General features: G+C 43.0%; 1 protein-coding gene across 9 annotated transcripts in view; it reads right to left on the bottom strand.

Moving 5' to 3' along the window:
* The window catches only part of FRY (FRY microtubule binding protein), a 191,827-nt gene that overhangs the window by 46,334 nt on the left and 129,168 nt on the right, over positions 1-16,325 (bottom strand). For all 9 annotated transcript variants that reach the window (XM_077927129.1, XM_077927130.1, XM_077927125.1 and 6 more), the window contains 10 exons: positions 16,147-16,246; positions 14,968-15,139; positions 13,150-13,406; positions 12,068-12,214; positions 10,557-10,725; positions 9,725-9,815; positions 8,208-8,290; positions 7,264-7,414; positions 5,695-5,798; positions 2,045-2,230 (listed from right to left, as the gene is read on the bottom strand). In XM_077927129.1, coding sequence (XP_077783255.1) covers positions 2,045-2,230; positions 5,695-5,798; positions 7,264-7,414; positions 8,208-8,290; positions 9,725-9,815; positions 10,557-10,725; positions 12,068-12,214; positions 13,150-13,406; positions 14,968-15,139; positions 16,147-16,246 — 1,460 coding nt within the window. The remainder of the gene's footprint in view (positions 1-2,044; positions 2,231-5,694; positions 5,799-7,263; positions 7,415-8,207; positions 8,291-9,724; positions 9,816-10,556; positions 10,726-12,067; positions 12,215-13,149; positions 13,407-14,967; positions 15,140-16,146; positions 16,247-16,325) is intronic.

Genomic DNA, 16,325 nt, shown 5'->3' with positions numbered 1-16,325 from the left:
CTGGACAACATTTCTTCCTCCCATTACACAAGTGTCAAAGCCCCAAGCCCTGGTTCTGAAAAGGTTGAGCAAAAAATGCAAGCTTCGGTCTCATGATCCAAGCATGTCTATGAATTTGATCCTGTTTACAATGAGAAAAGAGTCATAGGAAGAGTCTTCCTTAGCCATGTGTTACAGGCCACAGTGGAGAAAGGATGGATATTCAGAGTAGGAGGGATTTGTGGGTGGAAACATCACACATCATGAGGAGAAGCTGGAAGGACACAGCCTGCTCCTCCGGTGTCAATGCTAGATTTGGACCTTTCCTTCAAAAGGAATTCTAGCTGCTGACTACTGCTGACATATGCCACCCTTGGTCTGTAGTTCTTCAAAATTATACCTGAGCTATAGGTACAGTCTCTGTCATATCAGGACGCAAGGATTGATGTGGAATACATAAACAGCAGGAGGGATGAGGGAATATGTCCCTGCCTGTCCTTGGCAGGGTGTTAACCCATAGTTGCCCAGGGTCCTCCTGCATGCCAGCCAGGGAACCCTGGAAGCTGCATAGCAGAGAGAAGGGGGATGGACACACCTGCCCCTTCCCTTGTACAGATTCACTGAGCCAATCAGAGCAGGTATGGGGAACCTTCGCCCCTCCAGACGTTGCCAAAATACAACTGCTATCAGCCCCAGTAAGCATGGCCAATGGTCCAAAGAAACTGCCCCTCCCCCCAAGGAAAAGGAATGGTAAAATATAAAAATGTATTATTTGTGCACAACAATGCTTGACAAACTGCTTTGAATGCTGCAAGTCGGAATCTTAGGTAGTGTTTGCCTACATTCTGTCTGAGAGGTATTTGATAAAAAACCCACGAAGGCTACCAGTCTTCATTTGCTCTAGCTATGCACCGAAGCAACTGATTAGCAAAGGTGAGGAGATAAACATGTCAAATTAGAATTCCTCCTCTTTTCAGAGTTCACATAGTTCAGTTCCCCTTGCCTTTAACGAGCAGAGTTCACATGCCATTGATTTTTCCCCCAGAAGCATTTTTAAAATAACCGTTTGCAGACTAAAACCAATCCTGTGTGCTCCTTTCTCAATCCGAGCTCTCTTTCCCTTCCACTGCCCCAAGGTAGCTGTACTGATTTTGTCCGTATCATTTGACTGCATCTGTTTCCTTTTTGAAAGTCCAATAAAAAACTATTAATTAAAAAAAAGTAGATACATTTTTATTCATGCTCTCAGAGACAGTGAAGCATTGCACTTGTTTGTTATTCCACACTGCATGTTGAGATACTTATCTGCCTGTTCTCTTCAGCGTGACTTTATCTATTTTAGTTAAAAGAGCCTCTGCTACGACTAGTGACAGGACAGTAATAAGGTCACAGATAAGCACCCAGCAAATGTATGTGTAGTTATTTTACCTTGTTATTCCTTCTAAAGGTAAGGGGCACATTAGGACACAGAAGCAATCCTTGGTCTCCTGTGCTTTCTCTCTCTTTCCCAGGTGAATTGTCCACCATAAAAAGAGACAGATTGAGTCATGCAATTAGGTCCTACTTGTGAGACGTTGCTTAGAGGTTGCATGCCTTACGGAGTTTGGCACCTGAACTTGAGGCTCACTCTTGAGCTCCACTTCTTGTTCAGAGGTTACACACGTAGCGGAGGAAAGCATGAAGGCTCAAGCCTTTCCTTCTTTCTTTTTATGCACATGTGTAGAATTGCCCTTAGATGTGCAGAATCAAACAATCTAAAAGTCCCCTTGAGTGCAGTCTGGAGGAAACAACAGTCTCTCATAAGCTCTATTTATTTTAAGGCATTTAGACAGGACACTTACTCAGCAGATTACAACCAGAAAAGAATATTCCATTATTTGTTCAACACCCAATTTGGGATACATTGGTACAATAATGCCCTATACAGTATATAGGGCATTGTACCAGTGTAACCAAACTGAGTGTTGAACAAATGTATAGCTAGCACAGAAAGAGCACCAGAGGAGTAAACTATGGACAAGTCAAAACAAAGCAGATATATACTCTATCAATTGCTTGTTGTTACCTGTATAGAAATATTCAGGCAGGTATGCTGATTGCACTGTGAGAGTCTTCGTTTCGTTCATCTCTCTGGTCTGGAGAAGCACTGAGGCAATGGCTTGAAAATTGCTGTTGCATGACAGAGCAATCAAAAGATGGAGAAGCAGCTTTTTACTATGCTCAAAGACTTCAGGGCGGTAATGGTCAAGGCCTAAGGGAAAGCAGTTAATGGCAATCACTGAATATAAAGTATAAACAAGTTAACAAGTTCCAGATATAGCAAACGATCCACATGCCTTTAGTACAAAAACAGACAAAATACATTTAATCTGTTAGATAATCAATTAAAAAAACTTTCAAGCTCTCCTTGATTTCTCAAGCAGAAGGTTTTAAATATGCACATACATTATTTTTAACAGAAGTACTAATACAGCATGAACTATTGGGAGCCTTGGTTATTGAAGCCAGGTTATAGCAAGGCACTTCAAAATCCTGGATGAGCCCACTCAAGAAGTTTCATGTAGATCAGGGCTGGAGAATCTCAGGCTCAAGGACCAAATGCAACCCTCCAGATCTCTCTGTCTGGCCCACATCCTCCTCCCTAACCTCGCCCCTAAGCAGACCTGCTTTGTAGTCTCTTTATGTGTTTTTGGGTGGCTGGAATGTGCCCTTGAACTTAGATAATGCTTCTGGCTTGCCTGGATGGAAGACAGAGGTTGCGTGCCAGTGTGTATAAAGCGAACATTCACATTTGTTGCTCTGTTTGCTGTTGCCCCACCCACCACTGGCATGTGGCCCCCTGAAGATTGCCCAGAAGAGAATGTGGCCCTTGGGCTGAAAAAGGTTTCCCGCACCTGTTGTTAAAGAGCATGGGGTATATAAGGTTGAACTCTCTAGAACACAAGGAAGCCAAGGGCTACCTTCTAGAGCCATCCAAGTAGGACTAGAACCGCGGCAAAGCATCACCGCCCACTCATGAGCCAAATAGTTGTTCTAGAACAGGTGTGGGGAACCTTTGGCCCTCCAGATGTTGCTGAATTGCGACTTCCACTCTTCCTGGCCATTGGTCATGGTTGCTGGGGCTGATGGGAGTTGTGGTTCAGCAGCATCTGGATGGCCACAGGTTCCTCCACACCTGTTCTAGAGTGATATGCTGTACTTTTGCATGTACCTTTTTTCAATTCTTTTCCTAAATTATTTCTGAGATGATTTGCATCATTCCTGACTGTTTGGAGCCATGGGAGAACAAAGATTCCAGCATAAAGTAGCAGTCTGCTACTGTTTGATGCTGCTACTTCCCTGGCACTCTGATTGCTTCTTCTTCATATAGTATATTTTTCAGTTTGCCTTGCTCTACAGTTGCAATTGCTCTTGGGACTGGACTCTAAACACTACTTGTTTCAACAGTACTCCGGCCATTTTTCTAAGTGACGTGATATCATTAAGTATGTATCATTAGGCCAAATTCAGACACACGCCCTTCAAATTGGGTACTCTTTCTAGTTTCCCCTTACCCTTCTAAATCTCCTATAAGCCTTATTAATTTCTGGATTCTGTCCCTGCCCATCTCCATGGTTTGTGCCAACCAGAGGTAAGGGTTGTACAACCTGGCTCAAAGAGGTTTTTGAGGGGAACGAAGGAAAGGTATGGAACAGGATTGGCAACAAGAAGGGAGAAGACGGATGGAATTTGCAGGTTCTGTGGCTCAGCTGAGAACTTGGGAGAGGGCCTTTCCATTCAATTTATCCTAGAAATGCATCATCTGTGCAAGTTGCTGGGGTGGGTGGGAAGAGAGAATAATTTTTCAGCATTGTCAGATTGCTTCCTGTTGAAGGATGTCATGGGGTAACCCAGTCAGATGGGCAGGGTATAAATAATAAAATGTTGATGATGTCCTGGCATGTGTATATTGGGGCATGTGACCTAAAGAAAGTGTGTTTTTTTAGAGACAGGTTGTACTTGTGAATTAGTCTCTCTCTCTCTCTCTCTCTCTCTCTCTCTCTCTCTGGTGGTCCAGTTGGTGATTTAATCCTGTCAATATGTTTCAAAAATATCCAGTACGTACTTATAACCAGGGGTTCCTTTACCACAGAGATCATAAAAGTATTCAGAGTAGGTTAATTCCCTAGCAGGTTTTTTTTTAAAAAAAAACATCCTCAGACAAAGATAAAACGAAAAAATCTGGTGCTGGTCAGAAAATGTCAGGCTGTCTGCTCCTGGCAATAAATTCAATTTCACTTTGAAGAACTATGAGTTGAGAAGTTCTGTTTCCTAACCTCCTGTGAGCAGATAGGCCAAATGGTTTATGAAAGATAATATTTACTGATACAACAAGAAAAAGTCTGGCTAACGAATTTGCATTTAGTGCTTGCAATTCCTTCTTTCAAACATTTATTTGTATGGTGTTTTTTCTGAGGCTCATATCAGTGACAGGAATTGTCTGGGAGCAGGGTGGGGCTAATCTGTTGATAACCATCACTCCATTTCTCTCACTCCTTTCATGCAATACTGGAATGGGGGGGAGGGCAAAACAAGGTGTTTGCAGGCTTTTTCAAAGGTGTTTCAAATATACGCGATTTCACTCAAGCGTGTGTCTTAGAACGTAACCCCCGCGTAAATGGGAAGTTGCCTGTATTAATAACTAAACAAAGGGAAGGATTCAATGTCACATTCCTCTTATCATTCTGTCAGAGCAAACATTTCAGCTTGCTGGATGGTCTTCCCTCTCCTCCCTCTGTGTGCTGTTTCTGGAAGTTTCTTCTCCTACAGAGCCACTGGGGGGGGGGTGGCGAGCAGGGAGAAGGGGGGGGCAAGCCCCACTGCACAAGGCCTTGTGCGGGGCTTGTTTTATTTGTTTATTTATTTGTTTGTTTGATTCATTCATTCATATACCACCCTTCATCATAAGATCTCAGGACAGTTCACAGTCCACCACTAGGACTCATTGGTTGAACTTCCTTCAGAGTCAGTTCAAAAATTTACATTCATACATTTTGTACTTCTATGACGAATAAACTATCAAATCAGCTTCAGGGGCAGGGAAGAAACAATACTTCTCTCGAGTTTACCGTGTAAACTGCTGTTTTTCATAAAGTTATAGAGCAAAAGGTTGGAGGGAATAGAGTAGCTTGAGTAGAGCTTACAAAACCCCAAACAAGCATTTCTGGGATTAAAGGTAAAAGGTAGAGGTACCCCTGCCCATACGGGCCAGTCTTGACAGACTCTGGGGTTGTGCGCCCATCTCACTTAAGAGGCCAGGGGCCAGCGCTGTCCGGAGACACTTCCGGGTCACGTGGCCAGTGTGACAAGCTGCATCTGGCGAGCCAGCGCAGCACACGGAAACGCCGTTTACCTTCCCGCCAGTAAGCGGTCCCTATTTATCTACTTGCACCCGGGGGTGCTTTCGAACTGCTAGGTTGGCAGGCGCTGGGACCGAGCAACGGGAGCGCACCCCGCCGCGGGGATTCGAACCGCCGACCTTTCGATCGGCAAGCCCTAGGCGCTGAGGCTTTTACCCACAGCGCCACCCGCGTCCCATTTCTGGGATTAGCCTCTGATAAAAATGAGAATACTGAAACAAAAACCTGCAAATGAATGAAGGTGAAGAGAGACCACATAATATGGAGCGTCATCTGCATTAGGAACTCAAATTCAACTTCAGTTCTTGCTTCTTACCTAAGAAGAGAGCGTGCAATAATAACGGGAGGTGGAGGGCCCAATCTTCTCTTACACTGTGATCTACGACCATCTCGGTCATGAAGATGACAGCAATATTGCACCTGAGAGGAAAAAGAAGATGAACCAGTTCAAAACCTGCAAAGGCAAATGAGGGGGAAATGGCAACAATCACACAATAGCTGATCAGAGAGTACCAGGAGTTATTTGAGGCGCAATACGGTTACCTAAGCAATGGTGGATAAAATAAACACAATGCGCTTGATTGCATGGAGGCACTGAACATTAACACACACTGTACTAATGAGGTGAAATAGTAGAGGCATATAGAAGAATGTTCTATAGAACCAGTATATAGAAGCGTTCACGGTCATGGTAATTATGCCGCCTGCTGCATTGATCTGGTTTGATTAGTGGTATTCTTTCAAATGTGATGGTTATGTAGTTTAATAATATTTTTATTGCTTTAACCAGGTATTGTAAACCATCATGGCCTCTTCAGCGAGGAGTGGTTTTAAAGATGAAGCAAATGGATATATTTATTCTAAAACTTAATGCACTGACAACAATCCAAAACTTGGCTAGGGAGCAGTGGTTCCATCACCATGTCTGAAGCCCTGTCACTCAAGCCAACCAGGACAGAAAGGGGGAGGGTTTCATTCATTCTTTTGCTACCTTTGAATCTGTAGGGCCTTGTCAGGGGCCTGCAGGGCTTTGGATCCAGCAAGGCCAAAGCTGTTTAAGGCTTTAAAGGTCAGCACCAACAATTTGAATTATGCCCGGAAATGTACTGGGAGCCAGTGTGGATCTTTTAGTACCAGTGTTATATGGTTCCAGCGGCCACTCCCAGTCACCAGTCTGGCAGCAGCATTCTGGATTAGTTTAATCTTCCAACATTCAGCTTTACTGCATGTTCACGAGTTCTAGTGTTATGTTATTCATGTTACCTTGCCATGTGAACTTTTGGGAGCATGTATTTCTTATAGGTTCACCCTGATAACTAGCACGTGAAACCTTGCTGAGAAATGCCAGGGCTGCAGTCCTCTGCCCTGCCATGACCTCGACCCACATCAGCTCTGGCGTGGGGGAGGCAAACAAGTTTCTGACACAATGTCAGAAGCTTTCTGCTTTAAAAAATGTAATTAATGTGATAACAAGTCACGATGTCTACATTTAGCCTCGAAATCAAAATGAAATTATGCCTGTCAGTGTAGATTATATAAGAAGGTAATTTCGATATAAGAAAAGCACACAGAATGTGACAGGAATGCATTAGGCTGGAGGGTGGGGGCGCAGGGAGTACAGATCCTGCTTTGTAAATTGGGTTCCTCATCATCTGTCTGAATCTTAAAGCAGAATCACAAATTCTCCCAACACAGTATTCATGCGCCTATTTCACTTTTGTTGGGAAAAGTGACACGCTACATGTCTCTTACAGCAAGATAAAGATGGTTTCTAATGCAGAACATGTCAGAAATGTTTTTAGGACTGTTCAGATGTAATAATGTAGTTAGGAGACAGTGGGGGCAAACTGTTTTGTAAGACGGGTAATGTTAACATCCACCTTACCTGTGAAGTGGCCCTCGTGGTGTAATGGTTTCTGGGAGGTAGTCGACAAGAGGTGCCCAGCACCCTCCATTAAATGGCATCGGCAAGGGCTGTGGCTGTTTGGTCTCCACGATATTCAGTAGCCAACTTGTGTACGGAGACACAGGATCATCTGCAGAGTAACGTATTATGATAACTTATTATGTAGGGAACCTGGTGTTGTTCCGACTTTGGATATTTCAGTGCAGACAATGCAAACCAAACACATGCCTTTGGCCTTTTATACTGAGATACAGTCGTACCTTGGTTTTCGAACAGAATGTGTTCCGGAAGTCAATCCGACTTCTGAAACATTCGGAAACCAAGGCGCATCCTCTGATTGGCTGCAGGTGCATCCTGCAGCCAATCGGAAGCCACGCCAGATGTTCGGCTTCCGAGGCAAAGTTTACAAACTGGAACACCTACTTCTGGGTTTGCCACGTTTAAGTTCCGAGTTGTTCGTGAACTAAGTTGTTCAAAAACCAAGGTATGGACTGCTCTGTATTGCTGGAACATTTCAATTTTTGTTTGTTTATTTGTCTTGCTTCCTTGTGGCCATAATGTTTTCTGAAAACTGGTACACAGAAAGTGTTTATGGCTATGCCAAATCAATGGTGACATTTAACAAACCTTAACGCAGGTATGGCACAAGTAGTAAGAATGCAAATTACATTATACCACTTGAAGTACAATTCTTTTTGGGCTTTTTTTTTTTTAAAGCAATGAAGGATCCTGATCACAGAGCTTCAACTACCCAAAGAACTACAAACTGCACAATCCTGCCAAATTTCAAAAAATTTAGTCCCCTTGATTTCAATGGGAGGTGCTTAATTATCCTGTTGAAACCAGGGGGACTTGAAGACAGCCTTGACTGGATCATGCCACATCACTCACAAAATGCAATGTAAACAAATGTCAAGTCATACTTTTGTCATCATCGTAAGATCCTCCAGAGCTATTGCTGTATCTTGACTCCAGTCGATTATGTGCTCTGATCACATTGCTGAACCTTGGAAAGAATGAAAGAAAATGTCAAAATCATAATCTGGGCTCAAGAGGGATTATTCTGAAGGTTCTCAAAAGATCAAACCGACAATCAACCTTCTCTGAATAACTGGCTTTCTTTGAGGAAACTTGGGTGGTAGCATTCTAGCAAAACCAGACTATAAAAATGACAAAGTAATGCAACAGAAAATTCTAAACCCCCAGGTGTGTTAAAAGATCTTTGAAGAACTGTACCACTAAGACATTTTGCTGATACAGGACACGTTACCAAAGAATTATGACAAATGTTTCTCTAATCTTCTGATTGGACTTCAGTAGTGGGATCAAAAAGAGAAACAGTCTAACATGTCACCCTGCTTTTGCACTCTTAAATAATTTCTAGCAAGTTTTTGTGCAGAGCACTTGGTAGGTCTGTAATACACAATTTATTTATTCACACTTGAAGAAACGGGCGGGCAAATGCTGGATCAAAGAGAAATAAATGTTGTTCTGAATGTTTATGCCATGCTTTTGAAATTTCCAATTTAAACAATACTGCTACACACGTTTTTGTAAGGAAAAGGAAGTGTGTGTTGTCCAGAAGCAAAATGATTTATTCGGCAGTTCTTTATGCTGTCTCTTCTGTTGATAACTCAATCCAGGTCAATCTATACATACTGTCTAAATTACACTGTTCTAATCACTGTGGTGTCTATTTGTTACCAGGTGTACGTAATGGAAAAAAATATTTTAGTCAATGAGCTGAAATCTTGTATTCAGAAGTAACACAGAGCTGAAGTTAAGGTAAAGGTAAAGGTACCCCTGCCCGTACGGGCCAGTCTTGACAGACTCTAGGGTTGTGCGCCCATCTCACTCTATAGGCCGGGGGCCAGCGCTGTCCGGAGACACTTCCGGGTCACATGGCCAGCGTGACATCGCTGCTCTGGCGAGCCAGAGCCGCACACGGAAACGCCATTTACCTTCCCGCTAGTAAGCGGTCCCTATTTATCTACTTGCACTCGGAGGTGCTTTCGAACTGCTAGGTTGGCAGGCGCTGGGACCGAGCAACGGGAGCGCACCCCGCCGCGGGGATTCAAACTGCCGACCTTTCGATCGGCAAGCCCTAGGCGCTGAGGCTTTTACCCACAGCGCCACCCGCGTCCCAGAGCTGAAGTTACCAAAAGCCAATTTTTATTCCCCCCCCACTTAATATGATTTCTGTCTTATGTGTGGCCAATTTCATTGCCAAACAGATAGGCATCAGACCACCCAAATTTGGTATTAGAAGGAATTATATTTTAAATTTATGAATATGCAGTTTGCATCAGTTGCCTGATGGACCTCAACAGATGTACTGTGAAATACTCCAGCTGGATAATCCAGCCTTTCTAGTTCGGGGAATTCATGTTTGAGAAAGAGACAGACAGACAAACAGGTTTTGATTCAGCAGACTACAAACCTCTCATCTGTTTCTTTCATCATTCTGTTATCTTCAATGTCAGGAAAACTATCTTGGCCAGCTACTACTGTATTACTGCTTGAAGTGGTTCCTGTACATGTAAAATAAACATATATTTACATATATATAAAAACCCACACGAAGTACTTAAGTTTGAAAGATTCAAACAACCAAGCATTGGACAGCCTGGTGTAATACAGAAATAATAGACTATGAATGCACAGCATTAAGTCAGTGCCACACCACAATCATCAGCCTCTCAGATATTACTTTGGTATTTGTGTTACAAGAAAACAGGTATAATGAAGTGTTTCCCCTTTGTACTCCCCTACTTCCATCCATTCCCTGTAATGAATGGGTTATTAGAATGGGAGGTTAGGCTTAGCATGCCTCCTGAGCCATTGGAATGGCAAGGTCATATGGGGGGGGGGCGCTTAGTTCCTTGAGCCCTGGGGGAAGCCATTCTTGAACGTCCTGGCTCTGTTTCTACTGGCCCTGGTGTTGTGGCATCAGCTTCAGTGGGCTCCAATCTCCTAGTCTCAGGGTTCGTGGCCCTCCTATCACCCAGCATCAAGCTCAAGAGTCAAGGATGTGGTATGGCTCCTTAGCCGGTGACACTTTAGCCTCCAACTCAATGTCCTGATCACTGGTGGATTCTGGGATTATGGCAAATTGACTTGCAGGTATTATACATTTCTTTGTTGATGAGATAAGGGAGTCTGAGAAGCAACAAGGGAGGAGTTGGGCTGAAATTTATTGTAATACTCTGTTCCTGCTTCCTTCATTCACAATATCGCGTTGCAAGTTATTAGACGGGGTGTTCAATTCTTACCAGAAGCTGCTGCTGAGGCCTTGTTGCTGGCAGTGAAGCGATAGAACGGCGGATTGTCACAATGCTGAACTATGGGGTTCACTGGATCTGTTTGCTGAAGCTCAAACAGAAGTTCTTCCATTGTTTGAATAGTGTTGTTCCGACATAAATAGATGGCAACTTTTTTGATCTGAAGAAAAAGTAGTATTTAGCAGCCTCTACAAACTGTAACTTAGAAATGCGCATTTTAAGTATAATAGGCACACATGCATCACTTTAGCTTTGAAAGGATCTAAGATACACCCATCAGAACTATGCTGATCTACATATCTAATGGGCCATAAAATCTGTCTACAATTAGGGGGTGACTCAAATAAAGGGAGGTATGCAGAAGATCATGGATGCAGAATTTTTTACCTATGGAAGATACATACTTGGAAATGCATTATGGCTGAAAAGACAGCAGTTGTTTCATACTTTAGCTGATGACATCCCTACAGTATTAGGGCTTGGAGTTCCACAATTATATTTGGCATTATGCTCCTACTTTCCTGCAGTATAGCATCTGAATTACTCTACAAACTGAGATAATTTAATTTATTAAATGCATAAGATTGATGCTAGTAGAAGCACATCTTTCTACAGATAGCTGTTTTGCTTAATAGGAACAATGTCTTCAATGCTAAAATAAGTTAAGGGAGTTTAAGAAAGCAGTTACAGATAGGTAGCCGTGTTGGTCTGCCATAGTCAAAACAAAAAAATTCCTTCCAGTAGCACCTTAAAGACCAACTAAGTTAGTTCTTGGTATGAGCTTTCGTGTGCATGCACACTTCTAACTTAGAACTAACTTAGTTGGTCTTTAAGGTGCTACTGGAAGGAATTTTTTTGTTTTAAGAAAGCAGTCACTGATCAGGTGACCCTGTCTGTCCTTGGGACACTTAGAGGGATACAACCCATCTTTGGACGCCTCCCTCTCACTCAGAGAAGTAAAGTTTCTCATCCCCTCCATTATTTCAGCTGCCAATGTCCTGCAAATACCCACTCTGGAGGGTCAGAGGTCACTCCTGAAGAGTGCAGGATGGAGCATGGAGGGGAAGGAATGAGGCTAGGGGATGGAGATTCAAACATCAGACAGAAGTCCACCCAATTTAGTGTGATTTTTTCCCCTACCCTCCAGCAGTTCTCTGCATCTCATCACACATTGCCCTCACCTCCACAGAGGGTTTTCAGAGGGACAGGAGGTACAAAGAATAGGAAATTTTCCTTCCCTGAACTTCTTTGAGTTAGCTCTTCTTAGAATCCAAGGCAATACAAGCTTTTTAACTACCGTATTTTTCCGTCTATAAGACGCCTCCCCCCATGTATAAGACGGGACTTCAAATTAAGAATTTGGGGGACTCCAAATTAAGGAAACACCCCTCAGCACTACCCGTGTATAAGACGAGCCCCAATTTTAAACCTAATTTTTGGGTAAAAAAACCCTAGTCTTATACATGGAAAAAATATTGTATTATTTTTTAAAAATCACTTACATAAGGTAAAAGGATGGTATCGCTGCTGACCCCACACAAGCTTATGAGAAACTGCAATGTTATTCTCAGGTTGTTGCTCCATTTTTCATTGTTGGCTAAAGCATTCCAGACATTCTCCATTTCAGGTCCAGGGACTTCATCTCCGTACTGCATTGCAGGGGGTGGGGTGGGGGGACAAAAGGGCAAACTTGATAAAAGTGCAACAAAATGGCCAAAATACAAGAAAACTGAGAGATGCAACGTAATCAAAAATAACTGTTGGGTTGTATTCAGTGCAAGCCAAGTTCTACTAGTGTAGTGGCTCTTCTGTTTCTTCTCCACCCCCCTCTGCCAACCCAAATCTTCTCCAGAAGCTCCCCTAACACTCTGAAGCTGATTTTGAGGGTGCATGGGGGCACTGGCGGGGAAAGGAAAAATGCAGAAAGTTTCGTCCAGCTATTGTAATTACTTTGCTCTTGTCTAGTGGAAAAGGAGCACTGGATGCCCAGCAACTGTTTTTGCTTGACAGCAGAGTATCAAGCTGAACCATGGCAGGTCAAACAACAAAGCAATATAACTTAAACCAATATCTATAGCACCAGAGGTAGAAAATCTAACCAATCAGGTCAAACATTGGCTTGTCTAAAACTACAGAAAAATACTAAGAAAGCCAGTGTGTTGAAGCAGATTGGACTCAAGACTGGAGAGACCCAGGTTCAAATTCCCGGGTGGCCCTCACAAGGCTGTTGTGCATGCAACCTTCAACTTGAAATATGGGGGAAGCATGCAAAAATGAACCGTTGGTCAAAAGCAGTACAGTGGTACCTCGGGTTAAGAACTTAATTCGTTCCGGAGGTCCATTCTTAACCTGAAACTGTTCTTAACCTGAAGCACCACTTTAGCTAATGGGGCCTCCTGCTGCTGCTGCTGCGCCGCTGGAGCACGATTTCTGTTCTCATCCTGAAGCAAAGTTCTTAACCCGAGGTACTATTTCTGGGTTAGCGGAGTCTGTAACCTGAAGCGTCTGTAACCTGAAGCGTATGTAACTGGAGGTACCACTGTATTGGATTTCCTATTTAAAAGCATGTCGTTTATTTGCTTACCTTAGCAGTCATGTACATCAGATTATTAAGCACCAGCGATGTAGCCTCTGGAGAGCCCCAGCCACTTCCCTTCAGTCCGCAGGTGACAGCTATTTCCCCATCTTTCTCCTTTATTTCATCCTCTGGGGTGCTTGGGCTTGACCCTGGGAGAAGAAGCCTGCTGTCTACAAGTTCAATGTTGTGAAGCCACGGCAGCAGGTAGGTGAGCATGATTTGGCGCCCATTTGGATGCGTTGTTGGGAACCTCTGACTCACTTCTATAAACAATGGGAAACAAGAGCGCATGGAATTTTAGATTCACCAGCTAGACTGCAGCATTATTCAAATGCAACTTGTGTGTAGGGACTTCCAGGCTGAAGAATGGAAGTGGGGCTAGTCTCTTAACCCCACCCCCATGCTGCGTCACCTTCCTCAAAGATCCATGCATGGAGAGCTTTTTGTCTGCGAATAAACCTTAATGTAAGAAGAAGCTGATAGATCAGGCCAATGCCCCACTTAGTTCAGTGTCCTGTTCTCAGAGTGGCTGACCAGAAGAAACCCACAAGAAGGACCCAAGTACAAGAAACCCTTGTGGTTTTCAGCAACTGGTATTCAGAAGCATGAGGGCGGGCCACTAATTGTGGTGGTAGAGCATGGCCATTGTGGGCTAGTAGCTATTGATAGCTGGATCCTCCATGAATTTGCCTATTCCTTTTAAAGCCACCCAAGTTACTGGCCATCACTGCCTCCTGTGGAAGCGAGGTCCATGGTTTAACTATGCACTGTGTGAACAATAAATTTCTTTTGGCTGTCCTGAATCTTCACATGTAGGGCTTCCTTTGCAAATGATATAATTCCACACCTGGATGTCAGAGGAAGGAGACACAATCCTGGGGCTAAAGGCATGGACCTCATCCTGTCTCAATGCCCTACACGTAACAAGCATGAACAGGTTTTGTGGCATTCAGTTAAACCACCTGTCCTTAAAAGGATAAAAAAAATGATTTCAGGAGCTTTTCGTTCTGTGTCTAAGTCATAAGTGTAGGAATATATTGCTATGTGCTGCATTTTCAGCAAGTGATAACTATTCAACTTCTGCTTCTCTATGTATCTGATGACCTTAATCCTGTGAAGGAAGAGAACATTTATGAAGCACAAAAGCACAGATGAACTGATTTCATGTTAACATCACCACCTGAAAAGCAATGAGACTAACGACCAAGTAAAACAAAGGAATTAATATTGAGTTTAGACACCAAATTTTAAAATTCTGTTCAACAATCAGAAAGTATGCCTGACTGTGTCACTTTGTGTTTTAATTGTTTGTGTGATATGGATTGTTTATTTGTGGGAAGTTTTCTGTTGCCCCTATGTTTTGCTCTTATGCTTGCTATAACCAAATACACAGCTGCATATGCTCCAACTTTTTAGTGCTTCTATGCTTGTTTTGCTTTCGTATGGAAAGGGTCTTCCTAATGTATCGCACAGTGAAATGACACTTACAGATAAAAGATAAGTAAAAGCAATAAAAAAATTAATGCTAAAAGTATCAAAGCAGGGGGAGGATGAGATGCTTATTAAAATTTATCCCAAAGTATCAAATTTGTTGAATATGTCAAGTTACGTAAAACAAGAATGTCAAAAATGCTTCACAAAGTTATTATGCAATAATGTGGGATACAGAGATAACCTCCAAGTGATCACAGAAGTGGGAGTTCCATCCTACTCAGGAGCACTAAGAGGGTCGTGGGGAAAAGAAGGCAAACTTAATCTGCTTCCCCAAGAACAGGGAGTTTACTAATTCGCATTTATTTTTTAAAAATCACTAGAAATGCTTACCTGAAAAGAGTGGAAGCGTGAGCTCAGGGTACATTCTTGCCAGTTCATAGGACAGATGCGCTAGTGAGACGCTGTACAGCGGCGGCAATGGGCCGTGAGTCCCATAAAGTATACTGCCAGGTCTTTGCTCAGCTACTTTCTTTGAATAAACAAAAAGCTTGGCCTCCAAAATCTGCGGGCGAAGATAAATGACAAAAGCGGCATTACAGGTTTTCAAGAGCATCTTAAAAGAATCCAATCGCCAGGGTATTAATCTGTACACACAGCCTTGCATTTAGGCACCAGCCTGGTAGCCGTATGCAACCAGGAATTATGCACAGGCAAGTTTCTTGGCTCCACCTGTCCTGCCAGTTCACCTGGCTTCCCTTTTAGTGTCAAAAAGGGAAGCTTCTTCTTCCACAACCAGAAAACACAGTGGGCTGGTGGAGAGGAGATGGATTGCGCCATCATCTCCCACTCTGCCAGTCCACTTGGTAGAAGGCTACCCCTCTTCCACAGCCAACATGGAAACACTGGCTATCAACCACTTGGAAGGCTAGTAAAAAAACAATCTGTAGGCTAGAAACCTTTGTGGGCTTATTCACAAGGCTGATCGACTATACTTTTCTTTTTTCAGCTGGTAGGGGTTAATTGGCCTGCTTCCCAAGACCTAACTTATTGGGGTTGCTTCTCTCACCTGTTTCCCTTCCCAATCCTATTATGACACTGAAAGCCATCAGCCAGATCAGTCAAGGCTTTGTCCTCAGCCAATGGCCCATCCTGGCTTCTCTTCCCTCTTTGATCTCTTGCCCCACCTTTTCCTGTCCTTCTGCCTTATCCATCCCAGACTGCTTTGTACAAACCAGCACTCCCATGCACACCACACCAGGCTACATGTCCAGGAACTCTGTGCTCTTAAGAGACTGCCCAGCGCAGTCCAACACCTGGTGTTGCTGTCCAAAGAATATTGTTGAAAATGAAGGGTCAGGCCTCTTGTACAGTACCCTCCCTATCCAGGGCTGTTTTGTGTGCCCCAGTGTCACTGCATTATACTTTTATATAAAGGATTCTTTCCATTGTAGATTGTTAAAGAACAAAACAAGCATGTAATACATTGATAAGTGTACGGGAGGCTAAACAGGAGTTTGCTTTTCCATATATGGTTTTAGAAGATTTTTTAAAAAAATATTTCATACATGCCTGCATGAGTTGCATGGAAATTTCATAAATCTCTCTATTTGTGTCAGATGCTTTAAACAGGACAAGATTTAAAAGGGTCACAATATCAAAATGGTAGTTCCTGGAAAAAATAAACAAATGTTTGTGATCATTTTTATTCCAAAGAAAAGTTTTGTAATTATTATTTTTTTGCAAAAATA

Source organism: Podarcis muralis, chromosome 4 (genome assembly GCF_964188315.1).
Source record: "Podarcis muralis chromosome 4, rPodMur119.hap1.1, whole genome shotgun sequence".
NCBI classification, from domain to species: Eukaryota; Metazoa; Chordata; class Lepidosauria; order Squamata; family Lacertidae; genus Podarcis; species Podarcis muralis.
Note: the sequence above shows the minus strand (reverse complement) of the source record. Positions and strands in the feature narration are given on the sequence as shown.